This window comes from Eublepharis macularius, chromosome 3, assembly GCF_028583425.1.
Source record: "Eublepharis macularius isolate TG4126 chromosome 3, MPM_Emac_v1.0, whole genome shotgun sequence".
NCBI classification, from domain to species: Eukaryota; Metazoa; Chordata; class Lepidosauria; order Squamata; family Eublepharidae; genus Eublepharis; species Eublepharis macularius.
The window spans coordinates 21,751,628-21,776,118 of record NC_072792.1 but is presented as its reverse complement, the minus strand read 5'-3'; the positions used below and the strand labels follow the sequence as shown (position 1 = coordinate 21,776,118).

General features: G+C 40.7%; 1 protein-coding gene across 3 annotated transcripts in view; it reads right to left on the bottom strand.

Annotated features, from left to right (window-relative positions):
- The window catches only part of PIBF1 (progesterone immunomodulatory binding factor 1), a 136,586-nt gene extending 113,603 nt beyond the window's left edge, over positions 1-22,983 (bottom strand). The window contains exons 1-5 of one of the 3 annotated variants that reach the window (XM_054974064.1): positions 22,709-22,983; positions 21,800-21,900; positions 20,115-20,313; positions 16,484-16,603; positions 126-259 (exon numbers count right to left, since the gene is read on the bottom strand). In XM_054974064.1, coding sequence (XP_054830039.1) covers positions 126-259; positions 16,484-16,603; positions 20,115-20,313; positions 21,800-21,900; positions 22,709-22,960 — 806 coding nt within the window. In that variant the 5' untranslated portion in view covers positions 22,961-22,983. Of the gene's footprint in view, positions 1-125; positions 260-16,483; positions 16,604-18,952; positions 19,035-20,114; positions 20,314-21,799; positions 21,901-22,708 lie in introns of those variants that run through there. The other 2 variants (XM_054974065.1, XM_054974066.1) reach the window with 2 other exon arrangements.
- Between the last annotated feature and the right edge of the window lie 1,508 nt (positions 22,984-24,491).

Genomic DNA, 24,491 nt, shown 5'->3' with positions numbered 1-24,491 from the left:
AAATTGTGTACATTTATATATTGTAAGAACTATTGTAAGAACTCAACAAAGATGCTTGGAGGGGACCGATTATACAAGGCGATATACATTTTCATCTGTTATTAACTGTACCAAGATATACTTACCATTTTACTTTATCGTAATTCTCTTGTCTGTAGTCACCTTGATGAACCATTTGTTTTGTATCTGCTAGTTCAAGTGTTAAACGTTGACATCTAACATCTAGCTCTGACCGGTTTCTTCTCTCAGTTTCATAACTCTGGAAAACAAAATTTAAAAGAACAAAAGCTTTAAAATGTTTTTTTCTTGCCTGTGTAGCCTTCTTACTAACCTGTTATGTGGCATCTTGTCCAAGAGCCAAAGTACAAGTGGCAATAACCACCAGTCCATTCTGTGGCTGCTGATGCCGTTTTAAAAGCATTATGTTCTTTTAAAATTGCCACATGCCCCTGAACCGGAGTGTGTTTGGCACAGCGGCCCCAGGAGCTCTTGTTTCTCTCCGTGTCTTTTCAGATGTTGAAATAGCAAGGGTGAGCTGTTTCGGCACCTGAAAAAGCGTGGGGGTGGGGGGTGGGGGGGGAAGAGAATTGCTCCTGGTGCTGCTGCACCAAGTGGGCTCTAGATCAGGGTTTCACAACAATTTCAAAAGAACTACAAATGCTTCTAAAGTGGTGTTGGCAGTCATGGGATGGACCTGTATTCACTGTCGTCTGTAGTTTGGCTCCAAGTGAACTAGTCATATTATAATAGAGTATTGGGTTGGATCCAGAGTACCATTTCTACAGGCACAAAAAAACCTACACCCATGGAGTGTAATTTTCCCATCTTCCCCCGGAAAAGGATTTCAGGGACAATTTGGCTTGCCACAGGACAAGGAGGCACAAAAATTATACTGCATGGGCAGAAACACTGGACTGGTTCAACCCCTGTATCTGTGGCAAAATCAAAAAAAATCAAACTATTAATAATCCACGTAATAATCCACATTTCTTGGTAGAATACATTTTTTCCAACTAATGTGTTATATGTTTCAGCAACCTTGATTATCTATGATTTTTCTATATCTGTTTTAACTCATCCATTTTCTAATCCTTGTGACCACAGAGAAAAGACATTAATGGCTAATTCCTTTGGCCTGCGAAGGTTAGACAATTCCTGGACATGGCTGGGAAGGGAACTAAAGGGCCATGCAACTAGCTTCATTTCCCCAAAAAAGGGCAGCAGTCACTGATGCTTTTGAAAACAGTTTGATGCATTACCAAGCAGTCCTAAACAGCCCTACCAAGAAGTTATTCAGTGGAGTTTACTCCCCGAAAAGTGTCCTATGGGGATTGAAACCTATGGAGATTAGCCACGGGGAGGGTGTTGGAAAATCGCACTGAGTACACCAAAGTTTTTGTTCATGCCTAGAGTGTCTATTTAAACCCTGCCCCATTTCTTCACTTCCCCAGCAGTTTGGGCCAGAGATCTTGGTAGGGGACTCTGGGGTGATAGAAAGAGTGCTTCACAGGTAAGTAGCAGCACTTCACACTTCCAGCTTTAAGATGGAAAAGGAACGCCACTGATGGACCAACAGAATAAAAAACTGCCTTCCGCAGAACATTCAAAGACGGACAGCCACAGAGCTATATTTAGGGATTAAACTGCAGGATAGAGGCCTTAACACTTGAAGGATACAGGAAACTCTTTGGTTGGCATGCGTACTTATGGAATGATAAAATCAAAGCAGACTCTATGTTTCTGCATCATTACATTAGACGAAGCCTATACACGGTCTGGCAAAAATATAAAAAATATTTAGACGAAGATATCCCTACGTGGGTGGTGCCATTGGAAGTTATTGACCCGAGAACAATTTACAACAGAGAGGAATGTTTGCCATATAAGGAGGTGTTAAAAATGGAGCAAAATATGATTAAGCTTAAAACAGGAGACGAACTATCCTCCCACTATGGATGGTTCCAATACAGACAGATTAAAGGCCTATATGACATGGATCGTTCAAAATCGGGATTTAAATGGAAAAATTCTGAATTGGAAGAAAGTATACTACAAGAAGGCAAGAAAATGATTTCTAAAGTTTACAAGATTTTGTTAAAATGGTATACAGAAGACGAAACTGTTAAAAGTCCCGATGGTGAAATGGGCTATAAATTGCAATAGAGACATAACAATGGAGGCATGGGAACACTTGTGGAAGAATACATTGAAGATATCGACTTGTACCAATATCAAAGAAAATGTCTGTAAGATGATATATAGATGGTACCTAACGCCGAAGAAAATAGCATATGGGAACAACAAAATGTCAGACAAGTGTTGGAAATGTAAAAACCATGAAGGTTCATTATATCATATGTGGTGGACCTGTGAGGTAGCAAAGCAGTTCTGGGGAGATATTACAGAAGCTATGACTGAAATTTTACAAATCCCAATAAATAGGAACCCACAACTGCTGTTGTTAAACCTGAAATTAGAAGAGATTCCCAGGCAACAAAGAACTTTATTATTCTATATGACAACAGCGGCAAGAATTTTATATGCTCAGAAATGGAAGACGCAAGAAGTACCATCTATTGAAAATTGGATACAAAAATTGCTGTACATGGCAGAAATGGACAAAATGACGAGAAAGTTGAGAGAACAGAATCCAGAAGAATTTTTTAATGACTGGGGGAAGTTAAAACAGTATTTGGAAAAGAAGTGGGACGTAAAGGGAGAATTATGGTTGTTAGATAACTATTAAGCTTACAGAAAGGAAGAGATACTGATCTTTACAAGAGAAGAGGGGAGATAAGTTAGAAATATAATGTAATTGATAGTTTGCTGTTAGGTTTTGCTTAATTCAATATATATTATCTATCTCAGTAGCGTATTAAGACAGTTAAGAATAGAAAAGGAGATATAAGTAGTAGGTTTAGACAGTGGGTTGGAAAACTGTTGGAAGTCTTAGATTAAGAGGGGGGGAAAAGGGTGGAAGAATATGGAAATGAGGGTTTCAATTGAAAATCTGTAATATTAATTTTTACTCACCCAATAAAAATTTCTTTAAAACAAACAAACAAAACTGCAGGGTAGAGGAGAAGTCGTTAATGTCTAAACAAAAGCCATTTCCTTTTATGGATAATAAATGTATTTTTTAAATCCTATAAGTGGAGTGGATCACCTGGAAGAACTAAGCAGAGAGGGGGAATCTTGAGAGCGTCTCTGCCAGATGCATGCCATTTAGTCTGAACGCCTGTTTCCCTTCCTCTTGCAGGCATTTCAGTCAGGCTGTGGCCAGAGGCTCAAGCCTTTGGGAACAAGTCAAAGGACTCTTTACTCTTAGCTCACGGCTTGCACCCATAAGTGAGCCAGTCCAGGTGATCCAGGGCCAGGCCAAGATGTAGTTTATTGTGCTCTTTGCTTTTTGGTGTTTGAATCTTTGTTAGCTCCTTTGGGTCCCCACTGGGCAGAAAAGTGGAGTAGAAATATTTAAACAGAAGCGGGTGTCCTTGGCAAACATATTGCTCCCAGTCTTAACATTTACTGAGAAAATGGGAGACATAGGAGGAGAGATGACTTGCCCAGGAGGATGAGAAAGCAGATGGGAGGGGGACTTAAGCCTTCCGTGCCCATCCCTTCATCCCTGCCTGCATAACTTTAATGGACCCCTGGGAGCAGGGCTTAAATATTATCTTCCTGGCTACTAATTCCTTCCAAAATACTGTACTTTAAAAGTTTTAAATGAATAGAAAATGGTAAAAAGATACATATTCTGCAGTCCCATCTTCAAAAACGAAATTAAAAGTTACAATGCAACTGTCATATAGTATCAGGTCCAGGAAAAGATTTAATATTAGAGTACAGTCAAGAACCCTTAAGATACTTGAAACAATAATAGAGTATGCAAGGCCACCAAGGTCAGTTCCAGGTCAGGGACAAACCAGTAATTATGGTACTGCCTTGTCTAGCTACTACTTGCTATTGGTTGTATATAAACCCTCAAGCTCTGCTAGATATTGTGTTTGAAAAGCATTTTCACTGCTCTAGCAACGTTGTTATAATCCTTGCTCAATGAGAAAAACATGTGCTTAGTTTAGAAAATGCTGACTGTTGCCAATGAACCAATGACATTGTATATAAAGTGCACAGTATATCAAGGGCTGCGACAATGTTTCATCAGTATAACTGATAGTTTACTCCCAAGTAAAGGGTGGGCATTAAGGATTCAGGCTTCAAGTTGCCTTTGGATGGAGTTTGTGAGGCTCCTCCCTCACTGGCACCCTCACCTGGCACGCCTGCCATCCTACCAGCTCTCCAGGCAGGTGTCCTCCGGCCTCAGATGGGCAGGGAAGGGGGTTGCACCACCTTGTTCCTTCTCCTGCCCCGGGGAGTAACAGCACGCTCCAGCTGTCTCTCCCTGCAAAATCCTCCTTGGCCTTCACAGGAACCTGAATTTAAAGGCCTCCCCTGGCCCCACCTCCCTGGCTCTGCCCCCAATCGTCACCCCCATCTCCCTGACTGGCCCTGCTCCCAGCCTATCTGATAGGAGGGCTGAGTAGATTCTGCAGTCTCCTGGCCCCACCCACTCCATCCCCGCCTCGGGTGGGGCATTTGGTCTGCTCTCTGCCTGGCTCGCCCCTGCTGCTTCTGAACTCTCCCCAGTGGCTCCCTTGGCATCTTGGGGTCTGTGCCTGCCTGGCTTGTGCTGATGGCAACCTCCTGTGAGCCTGGATGAGGTGGAGCCATCTGGGCAACTGCAGGAGACAGGTGAGTCTGCTGAGTGGCTGCAGGCTGTGCCTGGGCATCGGGTGCAACTGGCCTAAGGGTGAGAGAGGCCTGGAGGCCTGTAGGGCCTGCAACTGAGGTGCTGCCAGAGGCTGTGCTGCAGGGCCTAAAGGGGGTGTCTGCTGCTGCAGGGCTGGGGGGGGGGGAGTGGACAGAAGGACAGCGGTGCCGGACAGAGTTTGGGATACACAGAGATACATTAAATGTGCCCAATGACTTTGTTTCCTTTACTCAGCTAGCCACCATATCTTATTAATTTTTTAATTTAATCTATTGTATTTATATTCCGCCCTCCCCGCTTCCGCAGGCTCAGGGCAACGTCTTTGAAACGTCTCCTGGATTCAAAATGCGTTTGTCATGCAGAATGTAAAAAAACAGATCTGCTGTTTAAGAAACACAAGCCTTAAACCCCAGCTAGTGGTGTGGTTAGTTGCATCCAGGTCGGAAAGATCCTTTTGTTCACTGCAAACACCACTTTTCTGGGCATTAAGACAAGAATGATCTCTGCAAGCTGAAACTCAAAATACTCAACCGAGAGCTAAATGCAAAGCGCGTTACCACACCACATGGAATTGTGCTCCTAAACCCCCAAGAAACGTCTGTCAGGACATCTCTGTGGTTCAGCAGGATTATCAATGACATGGGAAGTCTAGATCCACACAGCTGAGACTAGTAGTTGTTTACGAAGGCAAAATGTTTTTGCCATCCCAAATGAGGCAAGTTGATCCTGTCTATTCCAGCATGATGCCTTTCAGTTACAATCCCTTTCAATGCAGAGCAACTTCAAGGCAACTCTCATATTGCAGGACGCGTTCTGCTTTGAGGCTAAAGGTCTTCTGCCTCCATCCGAATAAGGCTAATTCTTCTGGTGAATAACGACACTTTATCCCATTTTAAAAGGCTGGCACAATTTGCTCTTCTCTAGCCTCCCAGAAACTCCAGGTTGTCATTTTGAGCAGTAACTGTCCAAGAGATGGGGTGCATCTATTAAGAAGGCACACTTAACCGATAGCCAGAATATGCGCTGTTTGTTCTATAAGGCACTGAAATTGGTTTGTGTGGATACTTTCTATTTTCTGGGTAAGGAAGCACTATCAATGGGGGAGGATTCAGGATCTCCTGTACTCTGTATACTCCACTACAGGGACCCACACGGGGTCATACCTTCCCTTACAAGATCAATTTGTCTATGTAACACAACCCTGTGTTTTCACTTCAGATTATTGCAAAATCAATGCTAATATGAAACAGCATGGCAAATGGCTTTATTTTGATAGGCGAATGTAGTGATTTCAGCAATATATGCTACTGACTATGTGGGGCTGCCATTGAAGACAATCTGAACACTTTACTTGGTTCAGAAAGTGGCACCCCCTTTGATACCCAGGGCTGGCTGTAGGGATCACATTTCCCTGTGCTAAGATGTTTGCATGCATCCAGATACAGTTCAGGGTGCTGGTTTTAACCTTTAAGGCTTTTCACAAACACACCTCATCCATGCGGCAGTTCCATTCTTCCTGCCAGCTCCTGCTGTCAGTCTCTTTCCCCTCTGTCATGTTACATTAAGTTACTGCCTGTACAAGACCCCTTCTCAGTGGTGGTTCATATGCTAAACAGCTAAACAGCAAATAAGCTTCCAATCTGTTTCTGATCTGGAGATGGTGAGAGTCTGTCTACACGAGACATCTTACACAGGAATGCTCAAGTGTAGGGAGACCCAATGTTAGTTGAGAAGTGTAGTTTAAAAAGACAAGAGCCGGCAGAGATTATTCCTCAAAGGATTTGCTAATTTCAACTTCACCTCCTCGATCTCCGCAAGTGCTTTTTAAACTACGCTCATGTAGAGAGGTGATATTGACAGAGCCTTTGAGGAGGCAAAGTCTCTGTCAATTTCACCTCTCTACAGGAGGGTAATGTAAAAAGACAGAAGGTGGAGATGGCTCCTCAGAGGGTTTGTTAATTTCATCTTCACCTCCCCCAAGGTTCTGTCAATTTCCTCTCCCCTTCCAGGAGGAGGAGATGAAATTAACAAACCCTTTGAGGAGCAATCTCCACTGGCTCTGTCTTTTTAAACTACCCTTCCCAGCTAACATTATGCCTCTTTACACTTGAGCGTCCTTGTGTAAGAGGTCTCGTGTAGACAGACTCTCAGTAACCAGCTCTTAAAAAGAGCTTTTGGAGCCTCCCAAGAGGACATATTTAAGAGAGTATCATAAGAATTTTGGAGGTGGGGCTCAGTTATAGTCACCTGGTTTTATTCTGCTGGTGTTTACCCTTTTCAGTATTAACGCTGGATTATCATTTTAACTTATGATGCTACCCACCATGGGACGGCAGAGAGGGGAGATATAAATATATTAATAAAATAAATAATAAGAGTCAGCATATCTATTATTTCCTTGATTACAGACAAAATTCCCTTCCAAAATACCTTAATCATTCAGCATGCACACACACACACCCATGTAGAAATCAGCATACTGATTTCCCCAGCACCAATTATCTTTTACATCAACATCAATTGTACTCAGTCTATTAAATACCACTGCTGTTGAATTTCATAAAAATTCTCTCAGGTTGAATGACATGAGCAAGAGGTAGGCTTCCCATCGCCTGGGGGTTTGCCCCATTGGCCCCCAGTTAATTGCCCGCCACTGGCAAGCAACCCAGGAAAGCGCGCACTGGATGTGCTCCCAGCGGGGAATGACGATGTCAGTTTCAGAAGCAATGTTGTCACACTGGCTGCGGGCATGTTCCCACGCTTTGCTAGTGCTAATTTTGGCCCCAAACGGGCTGAATTTGGCCCCGCAAAGAGTGGGAGCATACCCACGGCTGGCATGATTACATCACTGTGCAAGCCCAGGAGCACATGCATGTTTTGTGCATGCGTGAAATGAAGACTCCCAGGGAGGAAAAGGTAAGCGCCAGGCCCTCCCTCCTGCAGAGAGGGTATAGGGACCTGGCAAATCTAGTAAGAGGGTATATTATGCCTGGGCTTTATTATACATAGAGAACAGTGGAACTGATTCTTTCTCCCACTTCTTAATATAAATAAGTTCTTGCCAGACTTAAAAGCAGATAATGAAATCTATTTACTAAACAGTTCACTCATATTTCCAAATAAGGAGCTCTCACATGATGGCTCATAATTCCTTCATAGTAAAAAGCACACACATTTGTAAGTTTTGATGAAGTTCTAAGTTCTGACTAGGGAGCTCTAACTCTTGAAAACTCGTACCCTGGAAATCTAGGTGCTACTGGACCTGAAGCTTGCTCTTCTACTGTAAACCAAGACAGCTACCGACCTGAAACACCCAAGTTGTATCACCCAATTCTATTCACTACTTGGACATAAGACTGTTCCATTTTCAACCAATTGTTTTAATGTATGTAAATCTAAGCCTTTCAAGTCTAAAATCTTCTGTTTCCTCTGGCTCTAACTGAAACTGATAGTTTTGTAAGGTTGTCAAGCAATGGCAAATGGCCAGGGGCATACACTGATTTCAATTTATACCAAATATTTCTCTCAGGGAGAAACTAAATTTCCTCTTCTAGGCCCTTTCCTGAAACCAAATAAGCCCAATCTTTAACCACTCTGTTTAAGAAGAAAATTTAGTTTTCTGGCAACATATCTTGATGTTCAGGGGTTCCCATACTCCTACATATTAGATCACACATTGTTTTGACAGGCACTCTAGGAACAGAGGATCAAGATCACTCTGTTCTACACAAATTTAGGGATTTAGCAGCATGTTAATGAATTGTAAAAAGTAATATCCAAGTACTGTTCAACACATTAAAAAACCCCTTGATGTCACATAATACTATTTACCCTTGAGCTAGGTACAGACAATTTTCCACTTGTCCAGGCTGATGAATCACTATTAAAACAGGTGTATTTATTAAACCCTGAAAAACTAGTTCTTATACTCCATACGTTTTTAATTTACAAGGTAGGTTCTCCAAATTCTGGAGCAGCTCATTAGCCAGCCATAATAAGCTTCAAAAATGTGATGGGTTTGCAATATTTGAAAGACTTAAAAAAATTCTGAACTGTTTCACGGGGAGAGGCAGTTGCTCAATGGCACAGCTCACAGCAGTGGACGGAATCAGGCAGCTGAGCCGAACCAGTCCAGAGAGAATTTTTTCTTTAATTCAGTGAATCAGAAATGAATCAACCAAGAGAGATTTTAAATCCAAGGCCAAACTAGTATGCTTTGGCATAAAAACGGATAACTAGTTCAATAATTACAAGTTCAGAAAATAGTTTTATTCCACGCTTTTAAAAAATCTCCAGCTCTAGAGAGGCGAGCACTTCGCTTCCCAGAAAGCCTCGAGTCTGCAGGAGGGAGTGTTTCTGGAACGGGGGCTTCCCTGTATTGTCCTTGACCCCATGTTTAAACTGCTTCTCTCAGAGGAAGACACCCCCCCACACACACACAATTAAAGAAAAGCAAACTCAGATTCCAAACTCTTAACTGGGAAATTTGGAATTGTTAATCCATAACAGAATTCAGGGATTAAGTATAAGGTTTCTTCCACTTTTTAAAAAAGTAACTTTTTTCTCACGTGGAAATTTAGCTGTCAGGACTCTGTAACAAGGAGAAGAATGGGATAGGGAGAGAGAGATTTGCCTTTCAAGGAGAAAAATGCATGTGGGGGAAGCTTCTTTACCCTGCTGGCACAATAATAATAATAGCAACAACAATAATAATAATGCAGCTTTCCCCACATGGACAAAAGCAGCTCTGTAGTAGCTTTTTCTTCCAGCAAGAAAACACAAGGGGAGAAAGAGCTGAAGCCCCCCTTTCCTTCCTCCATAAGGCAAATCCTGGCAGCTAAATTTGCAAAAACAGAAATGTCATTTAAAATGCAGTGGCCCTCTACAAGTGAGGCTGACTTTTGAATACAAGGTGTTTAGTTATTTCAGAAGTTGATATCAAAATTATTACTCCAAAAGGCACAGGACATTTCCCGCAGGTCCACTGGACCTCCTGCCTACATTACCAATTAATCTTTCCTAGCAAAAGTCCGCCAAACTGTTAAATAAAGCTAACCATCCCATGTTTTCTTATCCCTAACATCTGACCTTCAGAGGTATACTGTCTCTAGACAGGGAATTTCCATTTAACTACCATGACTAATGGTTAAGGGAGAACAAGTCTACCAAAGGTTTTGCCTAACCTTTTTAGCAAATGACTAATATATTTATAAATGCACTTTCAAAGTTTCCAAGAAAGACATTAACACCACCACAACACACAATAAAATAGCATCTTAACTAGTGGACAACATCAGTTCCATCAGGTCTGAAAACATATTTCTTTTCCTTAATTCCTCAACAAAATTTAATAGGGATCCCAAAGTTCTAATGTATTTTATATATTGCTCATATTTTCTATATGTAATCTTTTATTCCCCTCAGTTAAATATCCTTTAGTTTTTTTTATTTTTAAACTACAGGAGTATACTGCAAAGCAGTGACTGTGACTCTTTGATAAAGATATATTTTGAAACGGGCCAATAAGGATCTAGACATCCCATTAGAGAATCTACAACTTTCCACAGCCACTTGAGAAGATCCTAAAAGCTTCACGTTCTCCTTAATACCATTGAGAAAGAGTGCTTTTGGACTTTTTTCTGTTTAATTATTTATTATTCTTGGATGATATTGGAATATGTTCTGAGGATTTTCATTGTTACATGTTGCTCTCTATGCACTTTATATATCTTATGTGCAATATATTTACGTTTTGGTAATTAGCACTTTAGCACTTGCACTTTGATATCTGTACTTCCTTTTGAAGTGCTCTTAGAATTCACTCTCTTATGGTGCGGAGAACTGTTGGGTTTATTTATATACAACATACAGAAGGGTCATATTGTATTATTCTCCATAACAGTTTGTAATAAATTGTATTAATTTCTATCATTATAGATCTTATAAATGGCATTGCTACAATCTGATAGATTGTTTAAGATCAGGATAAAAGGAAATTAGATTATGATCCTATGACTTTATTCTAGCCAAGGGTATTTCCAGGCATGCCAAGCTAGCTACTGCTCATATGCCATGACTAAGTTGTAAGTGTCCTCAGGTCATGGCAGCTTTCTTCCTAGGGATACCACAAGATTGTTTTTCTGGTTCTTGTCCAAGTTCTTATCAAAAGTCACTGAACCCACACAGATAAACCCTACCATAAATTTGGACAACAAGGAAAGTCTCTGCACAGTCTTGTCACCTGAGACCCATACATTTACAGTGTAATCCTATGGAGAGTTACACCAGTCTAAGCCCATTGAAGTCAATGGGCTTAGACTGGAGTAACTCTCCATAGGATTGCTCTGTTAATCAGTTCTGAGACTTGACAGATTACGAGTGGGAAAAATTCTTGAAATGAGGGATGTTGGGTGGCACTCCAATTTCTACAGCCACTTTAAGATGGAATAAGCCTATACTACTACTTGCAATGTATGAAAAAATCCCAGTAACTACAAATAAGCAGATCATAACTTTCCCAAAACTTCTGTAAAAAGCACATCAGTTTCTCAAATGGGTATGAAAATTTAGCTTTCACATCCGAGAATCGTCTCAGTAAGAAAGGTTTTTAAGAGTTATTGCAGCATGTTATTTCACTTGCAGGGGGAATATTACTTTTAAAACTGACGCGTGAAAAAAATATCTCTTGACTATTTCAAAGCAATGCTTGAACCTCTACTACATGGCTGTATTAAAAGGGCTGTTCTCTTTCTTGGGCACTTTTTTACAAGCCAACAGCCTTCTGATTAAAGAGGAATAAGAAGTTTGTTTATTCCAGGTGTAAAGTGAAAACCACATTACCAATAATTACTCAATGTTTTCTTTGGAGACTTTAATTTTAAAAAAATGAATCTCATCCATCTTAAAACTATCAATGGACAAAGATCAGAAAATACAAAAGATAATTCCTTATATCAAAAATCCAAAGCAGATAAGAATACATCCCATTCATCTTACATCCAAAAGATTAGATATAATTTTAAGAATCTCACCAAATTGCTTTCTGATGGATTAGATAATCTCATACAACTCAAGTCTGAGAAATTCAGACTTGGCATGAAATTGGGGTGTGACATGAAACCCACATGACTACACCAAGATTCTTTGATTTGTCCTTTCCAATGGTCTGAGAAGCTCTTGTCTGGCCTAGAGGAAATTTTCCCACTGAAATGCACATAACAAAGTTAGTTGTAAAAGAGATTAAATTGCAAAGAGATTTGTCTGGGCGCCTGTCCAGTCCTTGTTTAAGTTATGTTTTCCAAGGATATACAGTGAGAACATACCAGAAAAAAAGAACGTGCTTTGCCACTATAAAAAGTGAACAGTTATTGAGCTTGCCTATGTTCAATCAATACCTATATCAAATCAAGGTCCACATACAATCTTCATGTAATCTTTTCTAGAGTTGAAGAAATATAAAAAGAAAATGGCAAGTAAAATGTACGAAGGTTGTTGTGGGTTTTCCGGGCTGTATTGCCATGGTCTTGGCATTGTAGTTCCTGACGTTTCGCCAGCAGCTGTGGCTGGCATCTTCAGAGGTGTAGCACCGAAAGACAGGGATCTCTCAGTGTCAAACTGTGGAGGAGATGTTTGCAGGTGATTTATATCTACTCAGAAAGGTTGGTTGGGTTGTGTCATCCTGTAAGGGTTTCCCAGGGTGTGGGATGTTAATGGAGTGCTAATGCTTCACTGTTACCTGAGGAGGTTCTTTTGCATATGGATTGGTGCTTGATGTGCTAATCTTCTCTGCAGGGCTATTGTGGGTTGTAGAGTCTTTTGTTAGCCTGGTGTTTTTCAGACCTGGAAGCCATGCTCTATTCATTCTTAAAATCTCTTCTTTCCTGTTGAAGTTTTGCTTATGCTTGTGAATTTCAGTGGCTTCCCTGTGCAATCTGACAAAGTAGTTGGAAGTGTTGTCCAGTATTTTGGTGTCCTGCAATAAGATACTGTGCCCTGTTTGAGTTAAGCTATGTTCAGCCTAATGTACAAAGCTCTTCCAAATGCTCACAAGTATTTCCTTCCATTTATACGTTTATTCCAGTTTTGATAATCAGACATCAGATGTATTTTCAATATGTGTATCAATTCATTCTATTTGCCGGAGCGTCAGAGCTAAACCATCACTCATTTGTCAAGGGTTTGTTTTTTTTGGATGGAATCCAAACAAATACATTCCAGTAGGACAAACTTTGTTAGGATACTAATAGCATTGATTCAAATATATTGAGGAAAAATAAAAGTCTTTTCCCACAAGCATGAAAACTCATCAGCTTCATTAGTCTCGGAAGATCGTGACATTAAATGTTGGATGGTTCACCAGAAACTGAATCCTAAACATTTTCAGGGTCTCACCGACTAAACAAGGCTCAGCGTACTCTTGCCATGCCAAGAACACACACTTTCACACAAACTTCATGCTGAATCCTCTGGTGTGTCTTATTAGTAGAAGCAACAGAAACTGTTTTATGCATCACCGATTGTCCCAGAATTGCTAAGCAGATGCCGACACCCAGTGGAAAGTAGCAGTAAAAGCTCAAATTTAGTCTCTGTGGCTAAAAGTAAACTGTTGAAGACAGTTGGGGGGGGGGAACTACAAAAGCTAAGTAGGACAAGCTAAAGGGGAAAAAAACCAGAACTCTTCTTCAGGATGGGTGTTCAGTGAAAAAAAGGGGGAGTAGAATGAAGACAAGAAAAAAAAAAGATGTTTCAGGTCACAAAGAACAGTCCCAAAATCTTCAGCTTATAATGGCCTTAAAATGCAAGTGCTGGTGCCTTAGATTACATGGCGTCGATACAGAACAGATTTTCAGTTGCACTTATATATTTTTGTCATAAACAAAACACAGTTTATTCACGACAGGTATGAACCTGCTGTATGCCTGGCAATTAACTTTTGCTGACCGTTCATGGGAGGCACATGGAAACTGAAGACCATTCAGGTGAGGTACACAGAGGTATTAAAATAACCCCCTTAGTCATAACATTCCGATGCAGGCACCTTGTATAACTGGTATCCTTAACCAGGATTAATCCGTGCTACTCAAGATACTGTTTTAACTGAATACCCAACTAATTTGAACCTGCATGCAAACTGATTGAACTTCTGCATGTAAAACATGCAGCCACAGAACCTGATGTACGCTGTATGGCTGGTCCAAATAAACAGGTTTCTGTTGCTTGTCCAACACTGCTTTTTCTATGGAAATGCTACTTATCAAGGAAATTCCTCGATATGTTACAGAGGTAAGCACAACAATCAAAGGCAGAAGGGGCTTTAATACAGCTTGTTATTGGCTCTTGAATGTAGAAATATCATTATAAGTATTCATTTTCTCCTTTATCTCTGTTCTTGCTAATGGGAAAGTTAGAAACTTAAATATGGTGCAGTAGAGGGGTGGTGTGGGACAAAAAAGGGTTTGTAGATTTATACCATCCAATCTTGTATGGCTCCTGCTTTGCAGGAAGCTAGCCTTAAAAAAAACCCTTACAAGATGGTAAAAAGATGTTCAAAGGAAAGGTTTGTTGTAGTGTTTCAGCCACTGCTGTCTATTCTTATTAAGGATCAGAGTACGCTGACAATACTTGACATAAAAGAGTCGGATAGGCTCCTTTGTTTGTGGCATGAAGAGTACTTAAACAGGTATACAGACACCGCTAAAAGTAGCAACATCCATCACTGCTAAACCTACAACAACCACTGAATATAGGAGAAAAACAAATTGAAAGAGCCAGAAAGAGAGGCCCAAGAGATAAAGCAAGCAGTTCTGCCATTACTTACAGTTTGCAGTTAAAACCACCTCTGTGGATTTTGTTGGCCACATAACTCCAAGCTTTCTTGGCTGAAAATTGCCTATCTAGATGCATTTCAATAGGGCTTCAGACTTGTTTTGGAATGGAAGCTATCTAGGTTGTTGACCTTCACCAGAAGACAGAAGGGTAGAAATCGAGATTCTTGAATCTCCTTGAGCTCTCCGTAGCATTTGATACCATGGACAATTGCAGAGGGGTTGCTGTATTAGTCCACTAAAAGTTCACTGACTCCTTACACTCACAGAGTCCTGAAATGGTTAGCCAAGTCCGGTATAAGGGCGCCAGACCATAGCTGTTCTGTTCCTTCGTGGTAGATGGTGGAACTAGAAGACAGATGCTGCCCATAGAAGCTCACCTGGTACAGCATTTATAAGCTTGTAGGTGCCAAGCTAAAACATTTTTCTTCTCTATGACTTTTTAGATCTGCCCCCCCCCCCCGATGGAGTTTTAATAATTGTTTTAATCTGACTGTCCTACTTTTGTTACACGGCTATTTCAATAGGTTTTGCCAATAGCTGAAGACTGCAAATTTCACAATATCCTGTCAACAGCACATCGCTGAGGTATCACGGCCTGTGGGAATGCTCGCACGTAATACTGTGCTACCTGCAGGGCTACATGCTTTCTAATGACGATCTCACCAAGAAATTGGTCCTGGAATGTTCCAGAAGCAATTCACTAACTGAGAGAGTTTGCTGAATCATGGGGAGTCTTTGCACTTACACTTTTCCACTAACAACATTCTCTTACGTATAAAAAGTCTATTAAGACTGTTGGATTACTCATCAGGAATCAAAATACGAACTTTGGAATTTAGCATTTTCGCTTCTACAGGGTTGATGACTTAACTTTTAGTTTCTGACTATGTATGTACGCACCATCAAGTTGCAACTGACTTATGGAGACCCCAGCAAGGGGCTTTCAAGGCAGAATGAAAAGCAGAGAGGGCATGCCATTTACTTTCTTCTTCAGAGTCTTCCTCGGTGCCCCTCCCCCCATTCAAGTACTGACTCTTCTCAGTTTCCGAGACTGGGCTATACTACACTGCCTTCCCTCCCAGTTTCCGATTACTACAGAAGAAAACCCATATAGCATGCTTGCCGACGTCAAGCAGTAGCATTCGATATCTGAGTTCAGTTCCTTTAAGGATATATGCACAATTTCCAAATAAGCTTAACCAGAACACAGAAAAACAAACTTATGTGCCTTTCTGTTATACTCAGCTCCTGAGACTGCTTAAAAAAACCTACAAAATGAAACCTAACTCTGCTCTGCCGTTTTATTTTATTTTTGGTTAGAGATGATCGCTTAGGGTTATCATCACTCATACAAGACAAAAATACTATTTTTATTGTAATTACAAAATTAAAATCACTTTTACAAAATGGGGAGGAGGGGGTGTTTTACATTAAACAAAAATCACATTAAACAAAAATTACATTAAACAAATCAAAGGTGAACCATGGTCCACTCCTATTAGGTACTGGTATTGGCCAGTGCACAGGAGAGAAGGACAAATGCAGAAGCATCAAAGCTTGAGTTGTTAAGAAACCTTCCATGCCTAGATGTGGCACAATAAAACCATTACACTGTGCTGAAGCAGGAGGGACATAATGACCTTATTAACCTGCCTACCTCCCCAAGGGCTTAGCAACCTAAATACCTGACATTTTACAGTGAGCAGTTCTGAGATTAACTGGTACAAGCTGTACTCTGTACATGTTTACAGAAGGAAGGAATTATTTAGGAAAAGAGAAAAAAAAGGCATTTGCCAACTACAAAAACAAATAATACACTACAAAACTAATTGCGGTGGACATAATGAATCACACTTCCTTTTAAAATACATATTGACAAACAAACCTCCATCAGATGTTTCAGCTGAGATTTGCAATCGTTAAGTTCTTCAGAGAGCAGCTCCTTTTTCACCTGCAGCTCACTTAGATCTTTTTTTAAGGGATGCACTACTTCATAGAATCTAGTCTGGAAAGCACAAGTAAAGATACACAAGGTTATTATTCTTCACAGTAAGTAATGAACGATAAGCATTTTGTATGTTTCGAATCTGCCTTGTCCTTCTGGAGCCTTGCCTTCACTTAGAGCGAACTACAAGTGACAAAAGGCACAGATTGGACACTTGTCAGCTTTCCTCAAGTTTCGATGGGAAATGTAGGCAGCTTGGCGGAATGTTGGACAAGTGACAGTTGAAAAGTCCACTGGACAGCAGTCAGAGAGCGAAGCTGCGAGACCAGGATGCCTACATTTCCCATCAAAACTTGAGGGAAGCTGACAAGTGTCCAACCTGTGCCTTTTGTCACTTGTAGTTCCGCTCTTAGACTGTGAGCTTTCAGGCACGAGTTTGTCTTTTGAAAAGCTAAATGCAATACAAATGCATTTCTCAAAAATAATGCAGCCAAGTAATAAGTCACTAAAGACCTGCCAGGAATACAAAAATCTCAAATACAGAAGAACTATTGAATGGGTAACCTATACACTATGCTATGAAATATACCAGGTGTTTAAACAGAAGTTAGATAACTGAATGTATTATTTATATAGTACATTTTTATCCTAACCTTCCTCTAAGAAGTTCTGGATGGAGCACATTGTTCTTTGCGCCTCCATGTTATCCTGACAACAATCCTGTGAGGTAACTTAGACTGAGAGAGAGAGAGAATGGCCAGCCAAAGGCCAGCCATCCAGCAAGCTTCAGGGCAGATGCCAATATGAACTGGATTTCCCAGATCCTAGTCTGATATTTTAACTGCTATACCACATTGTATTTGGAAAAACAAATTCTGATTTACAGTTGTAGTGTCTTTATAACTTAAAACTTCAAAGCATTTTTGAGAGCCAGTTTGGTGTAGTGGATAAGAGCGGTGGGACTCTAATCTGGAGAGCCGGGTTTGATTCCCCACTCCTCCACTAGAGGCCAGTTGGGTGACCTTGGGCTAGTCACAGCTCTTTCAGAACTCTCTCAGCCTCACCCACCTCACAGGGTGATTGTACTTGTGGGGATAATGATAACATACTTCGTAAACCGCTCTGAGTGGGCATTAAGTTGTCCTGAAGGGTGGTATATAAATCGAATGTTTTATTACCATGATGAAGACGAAGACGAAGAAGATCATAAATATACACTATCTGATGCCTCAGAAATGAGGACTTAAGAGCAAAATTATTTCTCCATTATCAAACTAGGTTTTGTTAGACTGATTTACAGATATAGAAATAATTGTCAGTTGATGCCTATCGATGAGATGCATCAGTATGTTTTTAAAGTTGTTTCAAAGAGGCCTTCTCCATCGGCTTCTATGAGGAACAGTTTTTAACTCCAGAAGCTGTCCACTGTGCAATATTAAATTAGCTCAAAAGTCAGTATCCCAGTTGTGTGTGATTTGGTGTAGTGATTTGGTACAGGTGTGTGATTTGAGAAGTAATCTTTTTTTCCTGTTTGGGGGTGGGGGTTGGCCTGGTGTTAGATTAGACGGAGGGTAAGGGAAAGGGGCAAACTTTTTCTCTCTTTTAAAGCTTTATTTCTTTGCTCTTCTTTCCTTTGGTAGTTTGGTTGGGGAGGGGTGCACCGCTTTTGAGTTGCTCCTGCCTCTTTGGTTCTGGTTGTTTTATCTTTGCCCTGTTGGGAAGAAGTAGTCTCTGATTTTTACATTTTTTCTCTGGTGCTTTTGCTTTTTTGTTGGTTTATTTCCCCATTTAAATCTTTCTTTATATCTTATTGCCCGGGGGGGGGGGGGGGACAGAGTTTCTTGCTGTTGGTTTTTGGCATGCCGTTGGATTTGTTTTTGAAGTTTCATATTTAAAGGGTTGCTGTAGGGTAGTTAATTACTTTTCCTGCTGTGGGGGGTTCTTTTTATTGTGTTCTGCTGCTGATGGGTGCCGATGTGGAGGATGCTTTCATTTTTCTTCTGTGGTTGGTGAGTGTGTAATATTTCCTGCTGTTGTTGTGAGGGGAATGTTTTCTGCTTGTTGTTTGGTTGTGGTTTAATAAAGAGTTGTGCTGTTGCTTTGTATTTTAAGAGCTGTTGTTTTTCTGCACAGTGGTTACTGTTGTTGCCTGTAGTGGAGGAACTTGAAGAGAGGATTGCCACCAGTAACCCTTCCACAGTTCCTCCGAGGCCAGCAGCAGGCCGTCCAAGGAGAGCACGTAGATGGCAGAAGAGGAAGAGATGGAGGAAGTGCCCCCGGGGTGTTGCCATCTGAACCCCTTCACCCTTGGTCATCTCTTTCTGCCCCCCTAGACATGGTGTGCCTGCCCCAAGCAGCTCCTGGGTGCTTGGAGCTGCAGTTACTATGTGTGTTTTTGCTTGCTATTACCAGGTTTGGCTGGCTGTGCTTGTGCCAGGTTGGTGGTCCTGCTGAGTGGTTGACGTTGGTACTTGGTTCTGTTCTATTACCACATTGGCCCTGGGTTCTGCCCTGCTTCTGTGAGTGAGACTGGTTCTGCTGGGCTTGCAACAGTGTCTCTCTTGCTTCACTTTGGGCCTGCTACGATTCTCTGGTTTGACATGAGTTCCGTTGGCCTTTGTTGGTTCAGCTTGCAGTTGGCCAGCAGTTGCATCTGCGTGTCTGGAGGCTGGTTAAGGTTTCTTTGCACTGGAAAGCAGCTTAGAATCCACCCCCCAATAGGGAACAATGAAGAACAACTGGGAGCACCTCATTCAGGAGCCCATAGAATTGGACCTCTTTGTCCAGTCTCATTGAAACTTGGGAGTTCATGCAGCGGATAGGAAGAACTAGGTTCCCTGAAATTTTGATGGCATTTGTACTAAAAACGCGCCTCCCCAGCCTATGGATAAGTTTTCCCATAGGGAATAAAGGAGCCAAATATATTCGGATTCTTGAATCAAACCCAGATCTGAATCCTAAATCGATATTTTTTGACCCTAATATCTGTAATATATATGGTATTCTCGATAGCTGGATCTGAATAATACGGGGTTTTTTTTAGTGCATGCCCGAAGTTATGTGTTAAGAAAACATATTTTGTTACGTGTCTCTTTTTATCGATGGCACTTCTCAAAACTATAGTGCTAACTGAATATGAAGCAGATCATCTTGTAAGGTGAAGCCACATGGAGAATCCGTTAATTACTACAGATCGTTTTTTAAACAGATACTAACAGTGCCGTCCTCGGCAGAGCTATACCCTTTTAAGTCAATATGCCTAGAAAGCAGTAACTGTGCTCAGAAGCAGAGTAAACGACTGTGGAAATCAGGATTACTTACTGATCTGAAAACACGTTAACTCAAAAAAGGCAGCTCGCTTCTCAAAGACTTCTTAAAAAGTATGACAATGACATCATCACATAGCTCCAGAAACCACTGAATCTGCAGTACTATCCCAGACATCAGGATTATTTTGGCATGTATCCGTGAGTCTGATTCAGTGACTCCTTTTATTAATTACACAATTTTCCCTATCAATTTATGCTTTGCAAACACAAACTATTAATCTCATTGCGATGACAGTACTTACAGACACATATTCAGGAAGTGAAAGTTCTTCCTCGGGAAGAGATTTGAGTTTGGCATAGCATTCTTCAGTCAATTCAAGGTCACGCAAGTTGCGACGAATATCTCCTGCCCGCTCTCTTAACTGATGATTAGTCTCCTCTAATTGCTTCTGGCGCAACAAGATGGTTTCCATTTCCTGTTTCATTAACTCCTGATGTTTTCTATGAAAAAAAGTAAAGATAATATTTACTACAGATCTTTAACCTAAGCAGAGTTACTCCAATCTAAACACATTTCAATGGGCGTAGACTGGAGCAACTCTGCTTAGGACTGCACTGTAAATGTATCTCCTATAGATAAATATGGCCGTTTTCACACTGCTTACCGGCTGCGGAACAGCACACAAAGCTCCCGGAACGACAGTGTCTTCCCGGTGCGATTTCATGCGAGAACTAGGGTTATGATGGGAAATCGTGCCAGAAACACTTGGTCGTTCTAGGAGCTTTGTGCGATGTTCTGCAGCCAGTAAGCAGTTTGAAAATGGCCATATTTATCTTTAGTTACTCAGAAAACAGTATTCATAACATGCAAACGTGAATACTTACCAGTTCCATTAAGAGAGAAAAAGTAATGATGTTGATTAAATAAGTACTTGAATAGTCAGTTCTACTTCCTGTCTGTTTTGTGGACTACTTCAGTGTGTTTTTTTTTATTGCTGACAGTCAAAGACCATCACAATCTCAATGTAAGCAGTAACAAAACTTAAAGGGGAAAATTATACAGAATTTAAAAATACAAAAACCAAAGCAGATCAGCAAACATAACAATAACAATGAAAGAACAATAAAGTCAGAGACAAACAAATTAAACTATGAATGGAAGCAATCTACTGCCTGGCCAAACAGAGCTTTACATCTGACCTAACAGTAACTTCCTTCACGTTACCAAGAATCTTGGTAACCTAAACCTGCCCTGAAGGTGAATTAAAAATTCATTCTTAGAGCTTACATTTAACTACATGATATTACTCAGTTAAAAACATCAGTATCAAATTTCTGTTACATATTTTTGTTCCTATGATATGTTTTATTGGCCTCAGCATAAGTACCCATGTGTACCCTAGAAGCTATTCAAGGATCTGCAACAGTTAAATTATTTGAAATTAGAGATGGGCACGAACCAGAAAAAAAACGAACCATGCGGTTCGTGGTTCATCACGTTTCACGAACCACAAACTTTCATGAACCTGCCCCAGTTTACGAACTGGTTCATTTTGGTTCGTGAAAACGTTACTTCCGGGCCAGCAAATCACTGCTTCTAGGTCAGCAGGTCACTTCCGGGTCAGTAGAAGGTCTGCAGGAAGTCCATCCCCTGTTGCCTAGGAAACTGATTGATCAGCGCCAGGCTGTCTGCAGTGATTAACTGAAAAATGAACCAAACGAACCAGCCTAAAGTTCGCAGCGGTTTGTCAGAAATGGGATCTGACGAACTGCTGGTTTACGAACCACGAACCGCCTGGCTCATCACGAATTTTGGTTAGTATTTTGGTTTGTGCCCATCTCCATTTGAAATGTAAGAAGCGCGTGACCTGTTACAAAGTTTGCACATTTATTCCTTTATTCCTTACTTCTGAGTTCAGAATATATTAATCCCAATTCCTACTTCTGAGTTCAGACTACATTAATCCCAATTCCTTTCTTTTCATACCGAGCATCTTCTTGCTGTAATGCCAGCTGATTATCTAGTCGTAAAGATAGCAGCTGTTTTTCATGGAGAGCATCATTAAGTCTTTCTTCTAGTTCTTCAATCTAAAAACAAGCAATTAAACATTGGAAAACAAGTAAGAATTATTGAAGAGCTCTGTGGAGCCCAAAATTCTGTAACTTTTTCTGCTCTATCTGTCTTTTCTCTTATCTGACTTAGCTTTGACACAGTAGATGCTCTCATCTGAATTTCAAACCATTTTCACACACAGAGACACCACTATGCAAAAGCATGCCTGCTGCTGAACTGTCCTGTGGAAACCAAACAACATTACCAGCTTAGACCCAAGTAGTTTTAGGTACAGCAAAGATTTTAGGTATATTTAGTTGAACTTTTGGCTTTGAACTAAAGATATCTATGTCATCCCTGATTAGGGAGAAAGGCAGCATATAAAATTTATAATTAAAAATTAAATGTTATACACTAATTTTGAAACACTGAGTTTCAAAGAGGTTTGCCTTGTGGGTGCGGGGGGGAGACTTCTTTCAGAGAAGCACAAGTTCAGATCTTCCTCAGGAGCACAGAACGAGTGATGCACTTTTTAAACAGTCTATTCTGTTTCCATTTGGAAAACATCTCTCACTCATATCCGCCCTGAGCCTGCGAAAGCGGGGTGGGTGGAATATAAATGTAATAAATTAAATTAAATTAAATTAAATCACTCACTACTACCTACTGATAAGAGTGTGCCATTAGCTGTTCAAGCTATAAGGCAGTTGTCATTTCTGCAGTCAGTTGTCACTTTGCTGTGAAAAGCAATCAAGAGAGCATTCTTCTAACAGTTACTTTGCTACATGAAACCCTAGAATACTTTTAACACCTAACACCCACACTCACAAGGGGAGTTCTTACTTTTGTCAAGTACTCTACTTTCAGGTTGTCCAACATCAAGTTCTTCTGGGAAAGCTCTATTTTCAGCAATTGGAGATTATGAAGCAGCTCCTTCCGCTCTATCAGCTGTCTAGTAATTTTGATGGTACCTTCCCGTTCTTCTGAGGAGGAAATATCATCAGTTGGTACTGTAGTCTCCAAACTAATATCTTCAGATTCCAAGGAACTGGAGACGTTAACTTTCTTAGCTTCTCGAGAACTCTTCCGTGACATCCTTCTGCCAATGTTTAAAGATCTTTCTGTTTATGGTTCAGGCACCTGGAAAAATAAAGAGAGCTGGTATAAACAAAGTAATTTTTGTGTAATATCTCATCATCTCTTGTACAAAGTCTGAAACACAATAAGCTTCCATCTTAATTCAAAACCAAAATCTTCAAATATCTCAGCTATTAATCTGCAAGCAATCTTTGAATTAAGACACTCCAAATGTGTGTATTCATGAGACTATATGCTGTCATACCAATACTGTAGGGATTGCAAATATTTATTGGTCAGCCAGTCCCAAAATCTTAAAGCATATCACTCGCTACAGTTTCTAATACTTATGTCTAATGAAGATTTTAGCTTTTATGTTCTTAAGTTCATGCATTCCAGAAGCTTACTACATTAAGAAAAAATATTTAGGTCCTCAGTTTTACTGCTTGTGTTCCTGAACTGCAGTTTCTGATTATTCCTAACCTTACACAAAATTTTAATGTAATGAGAAGAAGTACAATGCCCATTCACAACAACAGTAATTGGTTCTAACTACCTTATTAAAACTAGGGAAGTTTGGGAGCTAGGTGAGTGCTAGGAAAAGAGTAGAAAAAGAGGAAACCCCAAAAGGAGGTGGCTTGACTCAATAAAGACACCCACAGCCTCCAGTTTGCAAGAGCTGACTAAGCAAGACTGGTAATGACAGGAGGTTTTGGAGGCTGTTCATTCACGCCATCTCTATAGTTACTAACTTCCAGATGGGGCCTGGAAATCTCCCAGGATCACGACTGTTCTCCATACTACAAAAGTCAGTTCCCCTGGAGAAAATGGCTGCTCTAGAGGGTGGCCTCTATGGCATTATACCCCTCTGAGGTCCTTCCCCTCCCCAGGCTCTACCCCTGAGTCTCCAGGAATTTCCCATCCCAGAGTTGGCAACCCTAGTGCTAATCCACAACAGCTTGAAGGGGAGTACAAAGATTACTCTGAATGTAAGACAACTTCTCTTTTTAAATCGAAAAGAGTCCAGTAGCACCTTTAAGACTAACCAACTTTACTGTAGCGTAAGCTTTCGAGAATCACAGTTCTCTTCATCAGATGCATGGAGAGTAAGAAGAAACTGGTCAGATATATAGGTGGAGAGGGGAGTAGATGCAATCAGTTACTTCTGATAATGAGATAACCATTCATAGTCTCTATTCAATCCAAGCCTGACTGAATCAAGCCCAACTTGGACTGAATAGAGACCATGAATGGTTATCTCATTATCAGAAGTAACTGATTTCATTATCAGAAGCTACTGATTGCATCTACTCCCGCCTCCCCTCTCCACCTAGATATCTGACCAGTTTCTTCTTACCCTCCATGCATCTGACAAGGAGAGCTGTGGTTCTCGAAAGCTTAGGCTACGGTAAAGTTCGTTAGTCTTAAAGGTGCTACAGGACTCTTTAGTATTTTGCAACTATAGACCAACACGGCTCACTCCTCTGGATCTATGACCATAGTTAACACCCAATATTATTGGCCACAACTGTAACTTGCATGCGAATGA